The sequence below is a fragment of the Solanum dulcamara genome, chromosome 12 (assembly GCF_947179165.1).
Source record: "Solanum dulcamara chromosome 12, daSolDulc1.2, whole genome shotgun sequence".
NCBI lineage: Eukaryota > Viridiplantae > Streptophyta > Magnoliopsida > Solanales > Solanaceae > Solanum > Solanum dulcamara.
Window position 1 is genome coordinate 49,546,006 of NC_077248.1, and position 21,420 is coordinate 49,567,425.

At 34.6% G+C, this 21,420-nt stretch overlaps 2 protein-coding genes across 8 annotated transcripts in view; one reads left to right on the top strand and one right to left on the bottom strand.

The window, feature by feature from the left end:
• The window catches only part of LOC129877316 (chromo domain protein LHP1-like), a 34,498-nt gene extending 17,122 nt beyond the window's left edge, over window positions 1-17,376 (top strand). For 3 of the 7 annotated variants that reach the window (XR_008763515.1, XR_008763518.1, XR_008763520.1), the window contains exons 8-11: window positions 3,009-3,074; window positions 3,606-4,657; window positions 6,915-6,980; window positions 16,922-17,376. The gene's annotated coding sequence lies outside the window, so the exon portion shown is untranslated. Of the gene's footprint in view, window positions 1-1,729; window positions 1,796-3,008; window positions 3,075-3,605; window positions 4,658-6,914; window positions 6,981-16,921 lie in introns of those variants that run through there. The other 4 variants (XR_008763517.1, XR_008763516.1, XR_008763519.1 and 1 more) reach the window with 4 other exon arrangements.
• On the bottom strand, window positions 12,967-13,272 carry LOC129875747 (uncharacterized). The gene has a single exon (XM_055950996.1). It carries the CDS (start codon window positions 13,270-13,272, stop codon window positions 12,967-12,969), a length of 306 nt encoding a protein of 101 aa, XP_055806971.1.
• Window positions 17,377-21,420: the final 4,044 nt, after the last annotated feature.

Genomic DNA, 21,420 nt, shown 5'->3' on the forward strand with positions numbered 1-21,420 from the left:
AACTTAATGACTAAGATCTGAATGATTAAAATTAAGACATTCATTAAGTGCAAATAAATGAGGCCTACGCATGCTTCTCTACTATATATAAGCAACTCCTCTCTTCTTTTCTCTTTTTACACTACTCATACAACCTTAAGCTCTAATCTTATCAATTCGAGATGCTATCACCTTTATTTGAAGCTCGTATCATAATTTCACTTCTTTTAGGAACCTTGTCAATTTCTAAATCTAGAACTACACAAGACCTGATTCTCGTAAAAATAGAGATATGTAGGCGAGTGAAACCGAAGTCTCTACCGCAACATTTTCACAATCCCATATCATTCTACCTGGTCTCGTCAGGAGCATCTCGTTAGTCTGACAAAATTGACTACTTCATCAACGTTCTTTACCTGACAATTCATCCTTCATTCTCAAGCAAAGAGGGGCAACTATTGATACCAATTTTAACCGATCTATGACCCATTCAGATTGCTATTTGATTAAGTAAATATTTTTAAAAATTATTTCTTTTATTATATGTACAAGCTTTTATATAATTTTCATCTAATTAATCATATATTTTGATACTCATATTTTACAAAAATTATTATTATTGTTATTGTTATTGTTATTAGTATTTTTGATTAACAGAACTAATCAAAAATTGAGTCATTACAAAATCAGGTAGAAGCTGACCATCTACTTTCTCATAAATCTACCAGTAGTCTATTCTAGCAAAGCATTTAACTTGACAAATCCTAGACTAGTTATATAACAAAACAATTCATACAAACTTTTATCTACAGTAAGGAAAATGATTCAACATGTTCAAAATATTTTACCAGGCTACAGTGTTTCTTCCTTGAATGTGCAGATGCATTGCTATATCTTTTCAGGTTTTTTTGACTGCTACTTGTCCCTTCTTGAACCTCAAAGCATTCCTATCTCTCCATATGTTATATACAACCATTGCAAAAGAGCAGCATGTGATTTCATCACGAGCATTTTTCTTCTTTGCTACTTTACACATCTGTAACACCCTCTAAAAACGTTGTATATGGTGTTTCAACTCTCGACAAAAATGATACTATTTCTGTATTTTAGGCATAACTTTTCATAGGATGGTATGAATTAGGTCAAATTTCTGAATAACCCCAACATCATTACCTACAACTTTTGTGAAGACTATAGCTTAAGATTTGGAGGCTAAGTAAGTCCAATAAATTAATATATGCAAAACCTGGTGCTGTGACAAAATAGAGTATTTGTAGGAGAAAAATCATATCTCACTGTAGTATCCTCCAAATCAGTTAATTCTTGAACGACATAAAAGAAGATTTCTAGAGATACAATTCATAGAGACATCAAATTCTAATTAGAAAGTTATCTTATTCGGACATACCTCCGAGAAGGGTATTCCGCAAAAAGAAGATTCATCTCATCAACCATAGAAAATCTAGATACATTTGACATCAGCCGTGATGACATCAATAGTCCTCCATTTGACATCACCTATGTCATCACAATATTCTATTAAATTTTTAGATTTTTCTTTATAATTATTTTAATTATTGTTAGGTCCCTCCTTCACACCTATAAATACCCATCTTATTTCATCATTTTGTTCATCAAGCTTTCTTAAGCAACTCTTCTCTCTATACACTTCTTTACTCATTATCAAAATATAGTTTTAGTTCTTAGTAGTGTAGAAATACTATTTCGATGATTCATATACTCCGTGTAGTACACAAAACGCTCCGGCGAGTAGAAAAGGGCTAGGATTCAAGAGTGTGCATTAAGTCCTTCAATTCTGAGTAAAGCTTCGGATTACAGGTATGTAAGGCTTTAGTGATAGTATTCCTTCCACTCACATGCCTAAAGTATTTTAATTATATGATAAATTGTATTTATTTACCCAATTCTTTTTAAGCTTTACTCTAAGATATGTGAGTTTTTATCCATGGATTTTTTCCACCCATGTAGTTCAATACTCTTTCAACTAAATCTCTTGATTTCAAGTAAGATTTTCTTACGGGTAATTCTTATTTCTAATTAAATAGAATGAATCATGGTTAAATTAATGATTATTGGTCTATTTTGATACAAAATGATTTCATATGTATGAATTGGTGATTTGCAAGTAATTTCTCTATTTATCTCTTTAAAGGTTCTTGAAATTTCATGGTGGGTTGTTTAAAACATGATTTTCAATTAATGGATTTCAAAGTATTTATGCATAATTTCATTTACATACATGTTTGAAAGTTGAAGTGATTTAAACTCACCTATTTTTATTATATTTTCAATGAAGTTTGATTTGAAAACTTTGACTCCAAATAAATGTTTATTAACGCAATGTCTATGGTCAAAAGGGAGTCTTATGAAAATAAAAGAATGATGAAATGCTATGAATGATGGATTCTTTATGTAATAAGGACAATTCTTGCATATTTGAATCACCAATATGATATTTTGAATTCTCAAGCTATATGCTATGACTATTTTGAAGTATTAAACTATTTCGTGGGATTGACTTAGCACAGAATGGGTCATTGAGGTGGAATTCGGTAAGGGAATCCTAGTAGCAACCCCTTGTCTCATTAACCATGTGTTAACATAGGAGCCTTTGTAGGCTTAGGCTAATGGATCCATGAAGGCCCTTAAAGTTAAAGTTAAAGAATGAATGTAAAGTTGATGGAGTTCTAACCTAGGCAAGTAGACTCCCCAGCCAACGTAGGGGGTTATGTTGAATTTCATGTAATAGCTTACATGGTCTTAATGTCGATTATAATCAACTTCCCACAAATGAACTTTTCTAATGCTATTTACATGATTACTTGTGCATGTATATATGCACATATGTATGATTTAAATGATATTTATTTGATTACTCATGCATACACTCATTTATGTACTTTCCTTATAAATGACCTAAATGTTTTACTTTGTAATGTATGCCTACATACTTTGTACATTCAAAGTAATAACACATTCTCTTTTGCCTACATAATATCACCATGTAGGGACCAGTGCTCCTCCTCATTCTCCTCCACGTGGGTAGTTGAGATTTCGTTTGAAGACTACTTTTTGTGAGTTTCCATGTTCTGGGAACAATATTCCTTTATCTTTCTAGCTTATGATATGTTGATATCTTTAGAAACTTACTATGACATTTCTTTCTATTATGATTAAGGGTATGCTAGGGACTTGTATTAGCCTCGTTAAATGTAAAAATTAGAGGTATTGTTGGACATATGTAAGTTGAAGATTTACTATTATGATTTTTACTTGTCTATTTATTTTCATTATCCGTGAAAGGATAAAAGAATGTTAACAGGCTTGTTTAAGGTACTTTCGGGTTCCTCATTCGCCATGTCACGTCTAGGCCCTAGGTTTGGATCGTGACAAACTTGGTATTTGAGCCCGAGGTTTTGAATAGTCCTCGGAGTCCAACAAACCACATCGAATAGGGTCTTGTTCATGGTTGTGAAGCGCGCCACAATTATGAATAGGAGATTATGATACGTTTAAGAAAGTTTCCCTGCATTCATGATCCATGTCATGCGTTAGAGCATACTTTAGGTCTTTTCCTCCTAACAGTTGTTCTTTATGATTTTCAGAAGATGCCTTCAAGAAGAGTTCCAATCCAAAAGGGCATTGATATTAATGAGTGTTATTTTCGTTCAAAATGGTTCAGAACCATCATTGGTAGTGGATGTAAAAGCAAGGCAAAAAATGAGTCCAACCTTAGTTAAATTAAATAAATTGGTGGTTGATAAGATGATTGTAGTTCTCTCATAACGGGGAGATAGGGTACCTAGTTATCAAGGTTGGTTGTGTGTTCTACTGTTAATGATATTAGATGAGTCATGATAGATAGAGAGAGAGTGTGTGTTCCATATAGTGATGATGGTGGCATGCTTATTCCATTATAGACATAGAAGAAGAGCTAGATGGATCTTTTTGTGTGCATTAGATAGGTAAAAGTATATTGGTGTGCCCTTGGTATGAGTTAATGCAAATTTTGATGTAGAAATGCTAAGGTAGGCATGAAAATTCATAAGTGATGTTGACTTCAAGGGAGGCATAAAGTGGTTAAAATGTTAGAATTGAATGCGTGGTTGTAGATACGTGAGTGATTGTAGTAGGCTATTGATGACTTCTTGTTAAGACTTTCAAATGAGTGTATTTGAATGGTTATAGAACTAGGCTTGAATGTTGTATTGATGTCATATGGGTGAAGGTATGATGTGTTGGGTATTTCTTTATTAGGTCTCGTGGTTTGTTGAATATGGTAGTAAGGGGTAGTACTCTTGGAATAGAATTTTGTATAAAGGTATAGGGCCCTAAGGATTTTTTTTTAAGGTGGCCTATGGACATGATTTGTCATTGGATTTAGCCTCTGTTCATCTGGTATACCATGTGTCTATGTTGAGGAAGTGTGTAGGTGATCCAAGTTTCATTGTGCCTTTGAAAGTAGTGAATGTTGAAGAAAACCTGATCTATGAGAAGGTTCTGATTAAGATTTTGGACCGGCAAGTCAAGAGGTTGAGGAACAAGGAAGTTGCATCCACCAAAGTCCTTGGGAGGGATACACAAGTCAAAAGTAATACATGGAAAGCAGATGTGATGAAGTGATACCCTTATCTTTTTCCCTCTACTCAAGACTAAGGTATTAAATTGTTCTTGCTCAATTGCTTGAAATTCTTGCATTTTAACTTTCTTGTCATGTGCATACAAAATTATGAAATATGTTTCGAACGATGTTTTAAATTGCACTATTGCATTAGTGATGGGTTGTTGGTTTACACTCTGCTCTACTCAAGCTAAGTCTTGTCTCATTTGAGGACGAATGTTCCCAAGGGGGAGATAATGTAACACCCCCTAAAAATGTTGTATATGGTGTTCCAACTCTCGACGAAAATGATACTACTTCTGTATTTTGGGCATAACCTTTCCTAGGATGGTCTCAATTAGGTGATTCTAATTTCTAAATAACCCAGTATCATTACCTACAACTTTTGTGAATACCATAACTTAAGATTCAGAGGCTAAGTAGGTCCAAAAAATTAATCTATGCAAGGCTTGGTGATGTGAAGAAATGAAGTATTTGTTGAAAAAATCATATCTCACTATAGGATGCTCCAAATCAGTTGATTCTTGAACGAAATGAAAGAAGACTTCTAGATATACAATTCATATGAGACATCAAATCCTAATTAGGAAGTTATCTTGTTTGAACATAGCTCCGAAAAGGGTATTTTGTAAAAAGAAGATTCATCTTACCAACCATAGAAGATCTAGATACATTTGACATCACCCAAGATGACATCAATAGTCCTCCATTTGACATCAGCCGTGATGACATCAATAGTCCTCCATTTGACATCACCTATGTCATCACAATATTTTATTAAATTTTTAGATTTTTCTTTATAATTATTTTAATTATTGTTAGGTCCCTCTTTCACACCTATAAATACCCATCTTATTTCATCATTTTGTTCATCAAGCTTTCTTAAGCAACTCTTCTCTCTATACACTTCTTTACTCATTATCAAAATATAGTTTTAGTTCTTAGTAGTGTAGAAATACTATTTCGATGATTCGTATACTCCGTGTAGTACACAAAACGCTCCGGCGAGTAGAAAAGGGCTAGGATTCAAGAGTGTGCATTAAGTCCTTCAATTCTGAGTAAAGCTTCGGATTACCGGTATGTAAGGCTTTAGTGATAGTATTCCTTCCACTCACATGCCTAAAGTATTTTAATTATATGATAAATTGTGTTTATTTACCCAATTCTTTTTAAGCTTTACTCTAAGATATGTGAGTTTTTATCCATGGATTTTTTCCACCCATGTAGTTCAATACTCTTTCAACTAAATCTCTTGATTTCAAGTAAGATTTTCTTACGGGTAATTCTTATTTCTAATTAAATAGAATGAATCATGGTTAAATTAATGATTATTGGTCTATTTTGATACAAAATGATTTCATATGTATGAATTGGTGATTTGCAAGTAATTTCTCTATTTATCTCTTTAAAGGTTCTTGAAATTTCATGGTGGGTTGTTTAAAACATGATTTTCAATTAATGGATTTCAAAGTATTTATGCATAATTTCATTTACATACATGTTTGAAAGTTGAAGTGATTTAAACTCACCTATTTTTATTATATTTTCAATGAAGTTTGATTTGAAAACTTTGACTCCAAATAAATGTTTATTAACGCAATGTCTATGGTCAAAAGGGAGTCTTATGAAAATAAAAGAATGATGAAATGCTATGGATGATGGATTCTTTATGTAATAAGGACAATTCTTGCATATTTGAATCACTAAATGTTTTAATGAGCTATTCTATCGAATATGATATTTTGAATTCTCAAGCTATATGCTATGACTATTTTAAAGTATTAAACTATTTCGTGGGATTGACTTAGCACAAAATGGGTCATTGAGGTGGAATTCGGTAAGGGAATCCTAGTAGCAACCCCTTGTCTCATTAACCATGTGTTAACATAGGAGCCTTTGTAGGCTTAGGCTAATGGATCCATGAAGGCCCTTAAAGTTAAAGTTAAAGAATGAATGTAAAGTTGATGGAGTTCTAACCTAGGCAAGTAGACTCCCCATCCAACGTAGGGGGTTATGTTGAATTTCATGTAATAGCTTACATGGTCTTAATGTCGATTATAATCAACTTCCCACAAATGAACTTTTCTAATGCTATTTACATGATTACTTGTGCATGTATATATGCACATATGTATGATTTAAATGATATTTATTTGATTACTCATGCATACACTCATTTATGTACTTTCCTTATAAATGACCTAAATGTTTTACTTTGTAATGTATGCCTACATACTTTGTACATTCAAAGTAATAACACATTCTCTTTTGCCTACATAATATCACCATGTAGGGACCAGTGCTCCTCCTCATTCTCCTCCACGTGGGTAGTTGAGATTTCGTTTGAAGACTACTTTTTGTGAGTTTCCATGTTCTGGGAACAATACTCCTTTATCTTTCTAGCTTATGATATGTTGATATCTTTAGAAACTTACTATGACATTTCTTTCTATTATGATTAAGGGTATGCTAGGGACTTGTATTAGCCTCGTTAAATGTAAAAATTAGAGGTATTGTTGGACATATGTAAGTTGAAGATTTACTATTATGATTTTCACTTGTCTATTTATTTTCATTATCCGTGAAAGGATAAAAGAATGCAAAAAAGGCTTGTTTGAGGTACTTTCGGGTTCCTCATTCGCCATGTCACGTCTAGGACCTAGGCTTGGATCGTGACAACATCTAATCTAGTTCTTGTTGCCATGAACCTATACTTCTGTGAATTCCCTGCCACTTCAGAGATCTGGACCAGACCTGATGGCTGTAAGAATAGATGATCAAAGTACTCCTCCTATTGATTATAGAAAATGCAGTTCACTGATACTTAAATTCCAATCTTCTGAAGTCTTTTCAATGTAGCTAACCTTTGTTGCACTGCTAGCCACAAGGTAAACTTGAAGCTAGGGTGTATCATTTTATGGAGAGTGGGTCTCTTCCATGAATCTTTAGGTAACTGAGGCAACATAGCTACACAAGATTTTTGTATCTTGAACTTAGTACCCTGCACAATATTATCCAAAGTGTATTGGATAGTTCCTTGGAAGAATTGTTGTGTCAAAAGAGTCTTCTTACTATCAATAATCTTCTTCATGACCCAAGCTGCGGACTTGGGGGTGAGCATCATTTCCAAACTATTCTGCTTAATATAATAGTAGTGCTCCCATCTAATCCACATTATGTCTTTGTTCATTGAAAGGGCCTACACGTGTTTTAGAATAGCAACTTTGTTCCATATCTTGAGGTCAATGACATTCAAGCCTCCTGTTGATCCTGGCTGACAAATCCTTTCCCATGTTACTAATGATTTCTTTGAGATTTCACCTTGGCCTGTCCAAATATAAGTTCTACACATTGCTTCCAACATCTTAACCACTTGTTTTGGCAATACAAATATTTCTGCCCAATAACTTTGCATACCAAACAAGACAAACTTGATAAGTTACAGCCTTCCGGAGTATGATAGTAACTTTGTTGACCAACACAATTTTTGTAGTAAATTTCTCAACTAGTGGCAAACAATGTGAGACAGTCAGCTTCTTAGTGGACAAATGGACCCCTAGATACTTGAAGGAAGACTTTCTTCCACTTATCATAAGGTTTGAATAATATCTGATCTGAGGTTTTGGATTGGTCCCTGCCATGTAGATAAAACTCTTCTCAAGATTTTCCTTCAATCCAGAGACACTAGAGAACTTATTAAATGTTTCTTGCAATAATGATATAGAGATCAAATCAGCCCCAGAACATTAACAGGTCATCAGCAAAGCACAAATGAATCAGTTCAAATCTCTTACATCTTGAGTAGAAATGAAACTGTTTGTTCAAAGCTAATAATATCATTTCCATGTGCAAATATTCCATGGAAATAACAAAAAGATAGGGTGACATGGGATCCCATTGTCTTAACCCCCTTCTTGCCTGAATAGGACACTATTCTTCTTCTTATTATTATTTATCTCATCAGTTCTCAATTTGAAATAATGATTTTCATAATTTCAAATTCTTATATATTTGTTTAGTATATAATATATATATGTGTAATATATAGGTATAGTTTATTGACATGTGTATTCTTTTATATGAAAGTTATTATCGATTAATAGAGTTTGCTGTATTATTTATCTATTATTCGTTCCCTTTCCTATTTTTAATCACCCAAATCCTTAAATTAGTTCCTTTTTCCCAAATCAACTACCCCTAACCCCTTTTCTGATCTCTCCATTCCCCTCTCTCCTCTATCTTCGTCACTGCTCCACCTCCATCTCCGACAATGAACCACTATGGAAAACCCCTCTATCGCTTCGTCTCCGTTGATAGACCACCCCACTCTGTCTCCTCCTCCTTCATTCATCTCAAGTGAAGAGCCATTGGCCAAGCAACCATGAACCATCACTGACTCTGATCAGCGGCCACCACGATTGAAACCAAATAAACCAAAAATGGTGAGTTCGAAAAATGCATGAACTCGAGCTCTGTTGGAACTATAACATTTCAATCTTTTCAAGGCGGATATTTAGAAATCCATCTCTGGTATGTTATATTCTAAAAGAACATATTGGTTTTATGTTTTTCTCTGAATGATTATGAGATTAGATTGTGTTGTGAATTTAGTGTTTAAAACTTTGATTGATCTTGGTTTGTCTATGTTCTTGTATATTGATATATGTGATAATCTCTAACCATTTTAAATCATATCTAAGCTATGTCAAGTCTGAGTACTATGTGTTTTCCTTGTCCATTATAAATTTCATGTTTTTCTCACAATTTGCCATAATTTTCTTCAAACAGAGTTAAGAGTTTTATATTTCTGGTCAACGTGTTTTCTTTTCTCTCCTATAACATCATATAAAAAACGATTTCTTACTTGGGCATTTTGAACACTGAAATGTGTGATTTTCAGTGCTGTGGTTAGAATGAATGTCTTGATCACCAAATTGTGAATTGATTAGTTTCCTTCTATGAATTGATCCGTGACAACTATTTAGATGATAAACATGGTAGTTAGAGATTTATTCTTGCATAATTAGTTCCTTTAAATGTATGTTAACTTTTGAATTATTTACTATGGTAAGCTATGACTAATTTCATAAGGTAAACTTTTGAATATTTTGGGTAAACTGTGATTGATTCCAATTGATCCCTTCAATTTTCTTTTCCTTAATTAATTGAGACAGCTCCAGTACTTGTTTATTTATGGTAATCTTATCTTATTTCGCTGATACACATTTCCTCTTAATTGGTTGATATATCTTTGAGTACTTGTGTATTTTTGGTAGACTCTTACTATATTTCCAAGTGATTGCCTTCCTTCAATTCTTATGGCTTAGCTTAATCATATGAAAATTTTGATAAGTATCTAATTATGGTAAATGGAAATCCCGCATTTATATCGCTAAAGTGACTAACACGCATTTAGAGGTTATGTATATTTATACGTAAATATATTTATGTGCTTATATTAATATATTCAAATCTTTCACTTGTCTTTTAATGTACTATTATTTGTTGAGGCCGATCTTAAATCAAAAAATAATTTTATGATGGAGGAGCGCGATTAATAATATCATGGTATCATCCTTATAAAAAAACAAATATTTTTTCAAGTCTTTAAAAATTCTATCGTGACTTTTCTCTTAAATCTTAAGCATTTTATTTTGAAGAAATTAATTTCACAGTTATGTTTCGTCTTTCGTTTGGGTTATTTTGGTTTATATATATATATATATATATATATAACTTTGTGCCTCTTCTCTCTTCTTGGCTGTCTCTTTCCTTAATAAATTGTATGCCTTGTATCCATTTGATATTTTATTTTATTAAATAACATAAATAAGTTTAGTTTGTAATTATTTTGCCACAGAGATCTTGTATCAGTTAAGTAATATTCAATCTTTGACTATTTTTGTATTAATTGAAGTTTGATAGTTTCTCACACAGTTTTTTCTTTAATTAATTAATAACAATAAATTAGATACTTTGTTTGCCACATTTACCCCTCACAAATTCACAAGATCTGCATGGAACCCGTATTTGTGGACCTCAGGTGCTTAATACCTTCTTTTTGAGATAACTTGAACCCATACCCTATTTATGGTTGCAAATCTTTAAATTAAATTTATTTATTTTTAGTGTAGAATGGTGTCCTAACGCGCCTTTAATTCGTAAGGCGACGACTATTCTCTTTTAATCTGATAAAGGAGTTGTCACATGGTTGAATTCCATTTTGAGAAAAATGAGGCGTGACAACCTGACGATTCTGTTAATAATATACCTAGTTTCTAATCATAGCATGTCTTGTATTTTATGTGGGATTTGTTTTTGTGGCTTTATCTGTTTATTTACCTATTTCCATGATTAGTCTTTTTCATTTTCCCTTTTATTATGTTTTCTTAATTTTTAGATTTTTCTTTGGTTCATTATTAGATCTTTTCTTTAGTCGCCTTATATGCTTAAATTTATTTTTTATTTTTCATTTATTTACCATTACTTGCTTTTATCTTTAGGCCTTAATAATTGTCTACATGTCCAACCTATTACCCAACCCTTAATATGATTTAATTGACTATTTTTATTATTATATTGATTTCATTTTCGCATTTGCTTTATTTATGTATGTTTTACTTTTATTGCATTTATGTTATTTTATAGCATTTCATAAAATGCCTTATGCGTTATCATCTTTTATTTACGTTCTATTTTTATCGCTTTTCATAATTGGCAAAACGCTCATACTTCTTCACTTGGGAATCTCCCTTTTTATTTACTCATGATGTTGTGCCTTTGCACTTTTTACAAATTCTTTTTAAAACTCATAGTTTAGAGAGTTAGTATAGATGCGATATAAGCGGATAGTTTTTCTACTATGAGATTATGTTCTTTCTCGCATAAGAATACCCTCAGCCTGTGTCTACCCAACTCTTAGAAACTTAACATAGTGTTGTGCCCCCCCCCCCCCCCCCCCCCCCCCTTATAATTAAGACATGCATGCATTAGTCTTAGGTGCTTTTACCCTTGGTGTCGATCCACGTTATTAATAACCACCCCAGTCTCAAGGTTTCAATACCCAATAGACAAAATTGCATATTATGTGTCAATGTGAATCACTATAAATTAATCCAAGCTAAGTTACGACAAAAAGGAGTTTAGAAATTTATTTATTGTCTTTCTTTTTGTAGATTCATGACGTCGGAGTTTTTCGAATCAAAGTTGTATTTGTTATATTTATTATTAATATTTTAAGACTACAATAACTTCAGATTTGAGCTGCAGTAAGTATATCCATGTATATCTACTATCTATCCACAATGGTAAGGACATATTGCTTTATCAAAAGCGCTTGTTTTATAAGGACCCCATAAATCCATGTGTACAAGTGAAAAAGGAACTACTGACCTTAAAACACTATTTGGAAACAATAGTCTAGCCTGCTTAACTAAAGGGCAAACACAACATTTATTTTGCAGAAAATTTACATCTGCATCAATCAAAAAATCTATCTTCTTCATGGTAGCTGATGAAGCGTATCCCAACCTCTTATGCCATAGATCAACTTCATTTTTCGTTCGTATTGATGTAGCAATTTGTACATATCTGCTATTGCAATTCCTCACAGCATCACTGAGTATGTATAGTCCATCTCTTTCTCTACCAATCCCCTTGACCCTGCCACTTGAGAGATCCTGAAATACACATAAATCAGGAAGAAAAGTGACAGCACAATGGAGTTCTTGGGTTAACCTAGCTATTGAAACAGGTTGTACTTGAAATCTGGAACATATAGTACATTAGCCACAACATCACTACCAAATAATCTTATGCTACCAATGTGTGTAGTGTCTTCCGTTTCCCCTGTAGGTAGTTGAACTTTATCTCCTATTTTACCCACAGTTTTAATAGCTTCTTCTAACCTATTTATGTCTGTTGTGACATGGTGTGTTGCTCAGGAATCTACAATCCATTCACCTACTGTTATATTTGTCATAAAACATGCAGTCATACCTGTCATGTTGATCTGCTGGTCACAGCTTTGTGAGTGGAGCTGTTGGTGAAATCCTTGCTCGGATTTTCTTATATTGCTCCTCATTGAACAAAGTTCCTCTTCCTCCATGTTCAGCAACCTGCAGGCCTTCCACAAAACCTTGATTACCATGACTTTAACATGAGCTTTCACCAGCAGCATTATTTATTACAGTAGATTGTTTCCTCCTTTCATGTCCATCATTTGGATAGCCAAGTAATTTCCAGCAGTGTTCCTTTGTGTGTCCCTTCTTTTGACCCCACTCACACACTAGAAAAGGTTTCTTTCCCTTATAAGGCTGGCCTCTACCAACAACACTTTGATAAGGCTAATCTTTCCCAGTAGATCCTTGGTAGGTATGTCCTCTTCCACCACCAAAGTGCAAAGCCAATGGATCATTAGGACTAACGGCATTACCAGAACTCACGCCAATGGATTTATCACTCTCAACTTCAATTATCATTGCATACACTTGATTCACAATTGGAGCATTTGTTTTAAGCAAAATTTGTCGTCTAGTGTGATTATATGAATCGTTTAAACTAGCCAGAAACTGCAATAATCTCTGTTCTTGGAGATGTTCTACATAGTCTTTCGACTTATCACAACCACAACTCGGTACAGGCACAATCATATCATACTCATCCCACTACTCCTTTAACCTCGAATAATCGACAAAAACAGAGCTTGTACCTTGAGATAGTGACGTAATCTGTTGGAATCATAATTCAAAGTTGGCATAGGAATCTTAAGTTGTTTAGGATTTATTAATTTTGGTATTTATTTAATTAATCTCTAATTAGGATTTGTTTGTCCTAGTTCATATAGGAATAAGTTTTTCTAGTCCTAGTTTAATTTGTTTTTTTACTATTATAAATAGGCATGTTGTTGAAGGGGAGCCTTGGAGTAACTGGTAAAGTTGCTGCCATGTGACCAGGAGGTCACGGGTTCAAGCCTTGGAAACAGCCTCTGGCAGAAATGCAAGGTAAGGCTGCGTACAATAGACCCTTGTGGTCGGGCCCTTCCCCGGACCCTGCGCATAGCGGGAGCTTAAGTGCACCGGGCTGCCCTTTTTTTTTTTTTATAAATAGGCATGTTGTTAGGTTATTTTCAATACACAAAAAAATATAGAAAATAAAGAATAGAAAAATAAAAAGAGATTTTATAGTAAGATTCAAGAAATTTTGAGTTTATTAAATTTTTTTTTTTCTTCAAATTGGTATTAGAGCTTTTACAATCCTGATAGAGAATTAAAGAGTTGCCGGCGGGCGGCTATGACCCATATATGCCGTCCGTCTGGCCAATGATCATGATGACAAACGCCGAACGAATGATATATATATGAAAACATCATGCTAGGTGGAAGGACTTACAAAAACATTACAGAATTAAAGAACTACAAGCAAACAAATCCAAAAATTTCTAGAAAAGGGTCTCTTGATTGTTCTTCTTCAAGTTAAGAATTTTCATCAAAATTTGTGGAGCTTAGGTATTAGAAATAATCAACAAGCGCTTCGCTGAAGATCTATTTCTTTCCTGCTAGTGGTGAGACCTTCTTGCTTTCGGAGGGATCATATTCTTTTATCCATTGCTTATGAGTAGTTCTTTTGGGATAGTCATGAACCTGTCATTGACACCATCTAGAGAGTAGAGATAGAAGCTTCATAGACTAGATAGTAATGGATATGTTTAGACGTCTATAACTCTTGATTAGTTTTCTTTCAAACTATGTTTCTTATTAGAATGATTGAGATGATTGATTGAGTTAGTCTACTGAAAAAAAAGGGCATCAATGAGAGTTGGAGACAAAGTGCTCTAACACTAGACTGAGCCTACGGACTGGGTAGACCGGAACTATGGGCCGGGTAGACCGAGCCTTTGGGCTGGATAGACCGGACATACAGTCTGGATAGACCGAGCCTTCGAGCCGAGTAGAACGTGCCTTCGGGCTGGGTAGACCGATCCTATAGATCGGGTAGACCGTACCTATGGGACGGGCAGGCTATACCTACGGGGCAACATACAAGTATTGCATCACCGAAAGTTGGAGAGAAAGTGTTTCAATACAACTAAGAAAAAAATTGAAGATTGAAGAAAAGTTCTCCAAAACAACAACAACGACAAGAATGAAATAGAAGATTGAAGAAAAGTGCTTTCAAATACAACAACAATGACAAGAAGAAAAAGACAAGGGTATACAACTTTGAATTAAATATTTTCCTTCATAATTTCTCTGTGTAATTGGAAACTTCTCATGCGATTCACTTTGTTGAAGAGTTCCTTTAGATCTTCCCACGCTGCATGTACGTTTGATCCATATACTATCCCGTTAAGTAAACTCTTCGAAACGGAATTCATGATCCACGAATGCATAATAGCATCACATTTGTCCCACAGATCATGAAATTAAGTTCTCTGCACTTCCCTTTTGCAAGTTCCATTCACAAAACCTAGCTTCCCTTTTCTGAGCAGAGAAATTTGCATCGACTTGCTCCATAGACCATAATTTTCAGCTCCTGATAGCTGAATTGGAATCAATACAGCTCCTGGTATATCCAACACCTGTAGATACAGTAAATGATTGTGATCGATTTCCGCCATTGGCGAGGTGTTTGAAGCTGCTTCAGTCATAATGGATTTACAATTCAGAAACTTCGCAGAGGCTCATAAATTTCCAGTGCGAAGCACCTGCTCTAATACCATATTAGAATTCACACATTAAAGATGAATTACAGAGAAAGAGAAATTTTCATTGAAGAAGGGAGAAGAGCACTACAGATGAGATATTTTTGTCATTCTCAATATTCAATGCCTTATCTCTACTTATATCTAGCACTTAGCTAATAACCGACCCACTACAGCTATCACACTTTAACAGACTTTACAGCTTGCACATTCTAACAAACAAATGCCAGCTCATCATAACAACTAACCAACTAGCTGCTGCACTAACATATGCCTGTGGCACAGTGATCATTTGGCATTTTAACAGTTATGGTTTGTACCCTTCTCTTCTATCAATTCGGAAGGTCCAAAAGAACATTTCTTTCATTAGATAAAGATCTAAACCAACTCATAGCTATGTCCTGTCAAAGTATTCTCAAAGTTACTTATGGGGTTTCTATGAGCAACTCGATTGATGTTAGGAGTCATGGATTCGTTTATAATGTAATTTAAGAAACGGATGGTAAGCATGTTGCTATAAGAGTATTGAATCTTTACAATACGGAGCTATCAAAAGTTTCATAGCAGAATGTGAGGCCTTGAGAAATGTTAGACATCGGAATTTAGTTAAGCTACTTATTGCAAGTTCTGGTGTTCATTATGGTGGCAACGAATGCAAGGCATTGGTTTACGCGTTTATGGCCAACGGAAGTTTGGAGGGCTGGTTGCATCCAGATAATTCAAAACCAAATGTCCATCCAAGAAGGTTGGGGTTTCTACAAAGGCACAGTATTGCTATTGATGTTGCTAGTGCAATTCATTATCTTCACAATGAATTGTCAAATATCAATAGTTCATTGTGATCTCAAACCAAGCAATATTCTCCTTGACAATGAATTGGTTGCCCATGTTGGGGATTTTGGATTGGCAAGATTCTTACATCTGACTGTTAAAACCACTTGTAGAATTCAGGCAAGCTCTACAACTTTTAAAGGATCTATTGGCTATATAGCTCCAGCTAAATTTCACATACAATAATTAATGATTATATTCCAAAAATAATTTAGTGTGGAAATATCAATTTTGAATTTATAGTAGTCACAATATGAGGGTTAAGCTTTTAGATTGTTTCATATTGGAGCGAAATACTACTTCGGGATGAATGTGTATGAGTCCCCGTTGTATCTCTGCCCACCTATGTTGCTCGCACTACAACAAATAAATGATTTTGTAGCAATTAATGAGGGGTAATAAAATAATTGCCTCTCTATATGTATGTGTTTTAATGACTCTAGATGCAATGGAATTAACTCAATTGCCGCTAAATATTTTTGCGGTAAAAAATATTGTCGCTAAAAAGGAAAATCTATTCCTACTAAATGTCTTATTTGTTGTAGTGTCGGGCTCGTTGAAAATGTCAATAGGTGTGTGTTGAATCCTCTAAAAGTAGTCTATTTTGAAATATCCAACATGAATGAGGCAAAACTTTTGGATAGTCCGCGAAACATAGCTTCCCACAAACATCCAATCCTATTAAAATGAATAGAAACAAAAAAAAGCTACATGAGGATATTAACTCTAGTGATGTTCTAATATTTTGTGATATATTTTCTTTGTAGAGTATGGGATGGGAAGCACGCCATCAATGCAAGGTGACGTGCATAGTTTTGGTATCGTCTTACTTGAAATGTTAAACGGGAAAACACCAACAGATAACATGTTTGGTGGCAATTTAAGTCTTCATGATTTTGTCAGGAATGCCATGCCTGATGGAGCACTTGAAGTATTAGATTCAGTTCTTAATTTGGAAGATGAAGAAACAAGCAGAGAGAGCTTTCGAATTCCAAGATTCATGAGAAGGAAAAAAATGGAGGGTTTAATCTCCTTATTTGGAGTTGGAATTGTTTGTTCAATGTATGATTCAGGTAAAAGAAAAAACATCAAGGAGGTGGCTAGAGAGCTGTGTTCTATTAGAGACTCTCTTGTTGGTTGTACATGAAACACTTTTTTTGTTTTGTTATGTTTTGTCATGTAAGGTTCCAATAAAATATTATGATTAATAATTTGAATATAACGTATTGCTTATTTTAACTTATATTTGTTCTCATCAACGTATGAATAAAGCTTTTATTTGTTTACTAGATGAGTAATTGCCCCAATATGTAATAATCACCTAGACGAAATATGGTATGACGCAAGAAAGAATTGTGGTATATGCGTGGTATAAGTGAAAACTTGTATCTGCTGTATGGAGATGTCTTAGCACGAAGTTTAAGAAAATAAAGAATTTTTTTGAATTTTATGATCTTAAACATGTCATATGAAAAGTTGGAACTAAAGAGTTGACAAAAAAATAAAGAAACATTCTTTTTTGAACAGACAAACAAGTAAAGTAAAGCAAATATATTAAAATGGGAGGAGTAATAAAATACTCAAGATTCATCATTCTAAGATATACGCAAGTACAAGAATGCATATTTTTTATCTAGGAATGTAAATAGGGCGGGACAGAATTGGGAAAGCCTTAACCTACTTTGCTTTTGACCCGAATCTCTGAAGCCTCAACAATTCATTTCACCACAATAACCTGGAAATCATATAGTTAGACCACCTTCAATATTAAAAGCACAAGTAGGTGATATGTGCGTTCCATTCATGAAATTTGAGAATTCATGTTTATTGATCATTCTTTTCTGCACTTAATTCTCTCAAGTGGAAAATCAACAATTAAGAATAAGCACACTAGGAAACCATTGATATTCACTTATAAGCAGAAGCCAAGTATAAAATGATTCGTGCATCACCTTAAAAACTAAACAAAGATTTAAAGATTATTTTGAATGAGTTAATATCTTAAAAGGTACGAGAATTTATCTAACAAAGTCATTGAATTTTTTTTTATATCAATAAAATCACTCAACTTAAGGTTTTTATTCAAAAATCACTCAACTACATTTATCATTAAAATAAATTTGACATGACAAAATAAATTATTTTTTATGCCATATTGTAATGACCCTCATGGTTATTTCTGTGTTTTTTCGTGCTTTTACTGTTTTACCCTTTTCGTAGCTTCTTTGTAGATTTAAATGGTGTTTGGATGGGTGGCATGCTTTTCGAGGTGGTTGGGTTAGTTTTGGGTTGGTTTGACTCTTTTGGAGGCTTAAGGCTTGAAAGAGTTGACTTTAGTCAACATCAAGAGATTCTGATGTCGGATGAAGATTCTGTCAGTTTCATCAGCTTCAGAAGGGTCATTTTGATCTAGTGTGATGGTTGGTTCGAGTTTTGATGCTTTTGTTTTAAGTTTGTGTAAGCCTCCGGAAGTTGAAAAGTCATAAATGAGGTTCAAAAGAAGTTCCAAGGAAATATCATCTTTTGCACCAAGTTGCCATCACGGGTTCAGTCCATGAGCCGTGGTCCTTTGTATGAAAACTCAAGATATGCAGGGAAACGTTCGCGACTAGTACCGCGGTCTATGGTGAGCACCATGAGTCGTGGTGCCCTCTGTGGTGGACACCCTTCTAGACCCCCTGTACAATTCCCTCACAACGCATGACTACCAAGGGTCGTATTGCCCATCACGGACCGTGGTGGGTCTTGTGGTGGGAGCCCTTGCAAAGGCCCTTAATCTGAAGTTTAAGTCCCTCAACATGACCCTAGACCACGGACCGTATTATCCTTCACGGACTGGTATGGTCTCCATTAAGGAGGTCCTAAAGATTCCCCCTATTTTCCTGAGTTCCTAGCATAGATAACAATCACCACCATGGCTCATTGTGAAGTTCATGGACTTTGGTGCGTCATTCGTGCAATCCCAGTTTTCAGTTTTAAGTGGGGATATTTTGTTCGTTCCCTATATTTTGTTAATGAATGTGGACACTTTTGGGACTGTATTCTCATCTATTAACCACCTAATCTCTTCTAATCCTCTCACTATCTCCCAAACACTCGTAATCAAAATCTTCTCTCTAAAAGTGTGCTCTCCAAGTCTTCTTCTTCCTCAAGTGAGTTCTAAGGGTTTCTTCAAGATCAAGCTTCAATTCTCTTCAATCTAGGACTTCTAAGAATCAAGGTATGTTGGAATTCCCGTCAACGTCTCAATGTTCCAAGAACCTATTCTCAGTCTAGATGCTCTAACACACGTAACCCTCCTAACCCTCGTCCCTATCCCCATCCCCATCCCCGTCCTTGAGCGAGAACATGACCCTAGTCTACCATTACTATCCAAAGCCACGAAAACGCATATGAACTAATAAATTATTCAAAGGTTTAAAGTCAGCAAAATATAACTACAATTGTATGAGCAAGGAATAAATAGGGAAAGATATGAAAACTGGAGGTACCAACTCCAGTTGGAATGAACCTGGTTGCTGTCGGAAAATACTGTTCACTTTAGAGTTACTGTACACGTTGGAATTATTGTCCACATCGGCTTGCCAAGGTTCTGTTCACAATGACCTTTGGGTTGTGTGGGTAGCAGATCTTGGGTTGAACGAATCCTTTGGCCAAAACCCCTAAAATGGTTGCATTTAATGAAGTAGTATTTCGTTGAGGAATTTCGTCGAACACCTTCAAGGCACTATCCACGGTTCTTCGATAAGAAGCCTTAATGTCTTTATTGTTAGAAGATTTTGGGACCCCAAGTGTAGAGTAATAATCAGCGGTAGCAACCACCAATCTCCCACAAATAACTTAAAAACAAAAACAAAACTTGATGCTGAGTGACAAAAAATTATTGTGAATCCACAAGTTTTCAAAATATCTTAACGGTTTAGGAGAAAATAAAAAGATGACAAAAAGATGAAAATATAAAAAGATGAGGAAATGTTTGAAGCAATGATTAAAGATTAAAGATCTAAAATAAGTGAGGTCGTTAGAGACATCAGATGAGTCAACAAAGAGTAATTTGTGCCGCTACCTGGCGGTCACCGACGATTGCTGCGCCGCTGCCTGCTGGCCGCCGAAGGTTGCTATGCCGGTGAGAGTGAGGATAAATAAAGATTACTGCCAAGAGGAACAAATTGATTTTTTTTTTATATGCAACAAAATTTAATTACTTTAGTTCTGAAGAATTTCGGTCGCAATTTCAATCCTATGATCATGACTATGATATTATGATTTTTATGTATGTATTCCGTTGGATTTAACTTAGCACCAAATGTGGACTTGGGGTGGGGGCTCGAAGCAAGGGGTCCTTATATAAAGTCTCTTATCTCATAACTACGTGCCACCATAGGTTGCCTTTATGGCCTAGCTAGTGGATCCACAAATAGCACATGTTCATGATTAGGAGTCTACCTTGGCAAAGTAGCCTCCCCCTTCTCGATGTGGGGATCATCAGATTCCATGTTATATCTCGCATGGTATTATTGTCGGTTATGGCTCCTATCCCACCCATGGAATCCCAAGTCTTCTCTCAAATTCTTTTATGATTCTTTTTCTAAAAGCCCTAATTCTATGATGTTGCATTGAGTCTTCTTATTCATGATATATTCTATGATTATTGATTAAATTATGCATTCAATTGACATTATTTAAATAAATTAAGTATGGGTTGATATAAAGTATATGATCATGCATGTTTTCAACCAAATTTCATGATTTCCAAGTAAATTGTCCATGTATTCATGTTTCTATCCTAATTTCAAGTATAATCTATGATCATGAATTTCAAGTAAGCAATTATATTTTATGAATGAGGGTGACTCAATACCCTAATGATGTTTTATAAAAAGGATTCGTAATGATGGAAGGCCTACAGCCACATTACATGAATCACATGATAATGAGCAATTCTTATGAACAAGTTTTATATGAAGTATGATTATGAAAAGCTTATGATTTATACCAAGTATGATTTATGATTATTATATGATATGTATTCCGTGGCATGTTGACTTAACAACGAGAGGACTTTGATGTGGGGGCTTGGCCTAAGTTTTAGTAGAAACCTCTAGTACCTTAAACTATATTTCCACCGTAGGTTTACTAATATGGTGTAACATCCCTAAAAAATATGTCCACAAAATACCTTAAGAATGCCTTGGAAATAGGCCGCTCATGTAGAGCATTATCCTTAGACTTTTTGGAAAATTCGAGTTCAGAATATCGATCACGG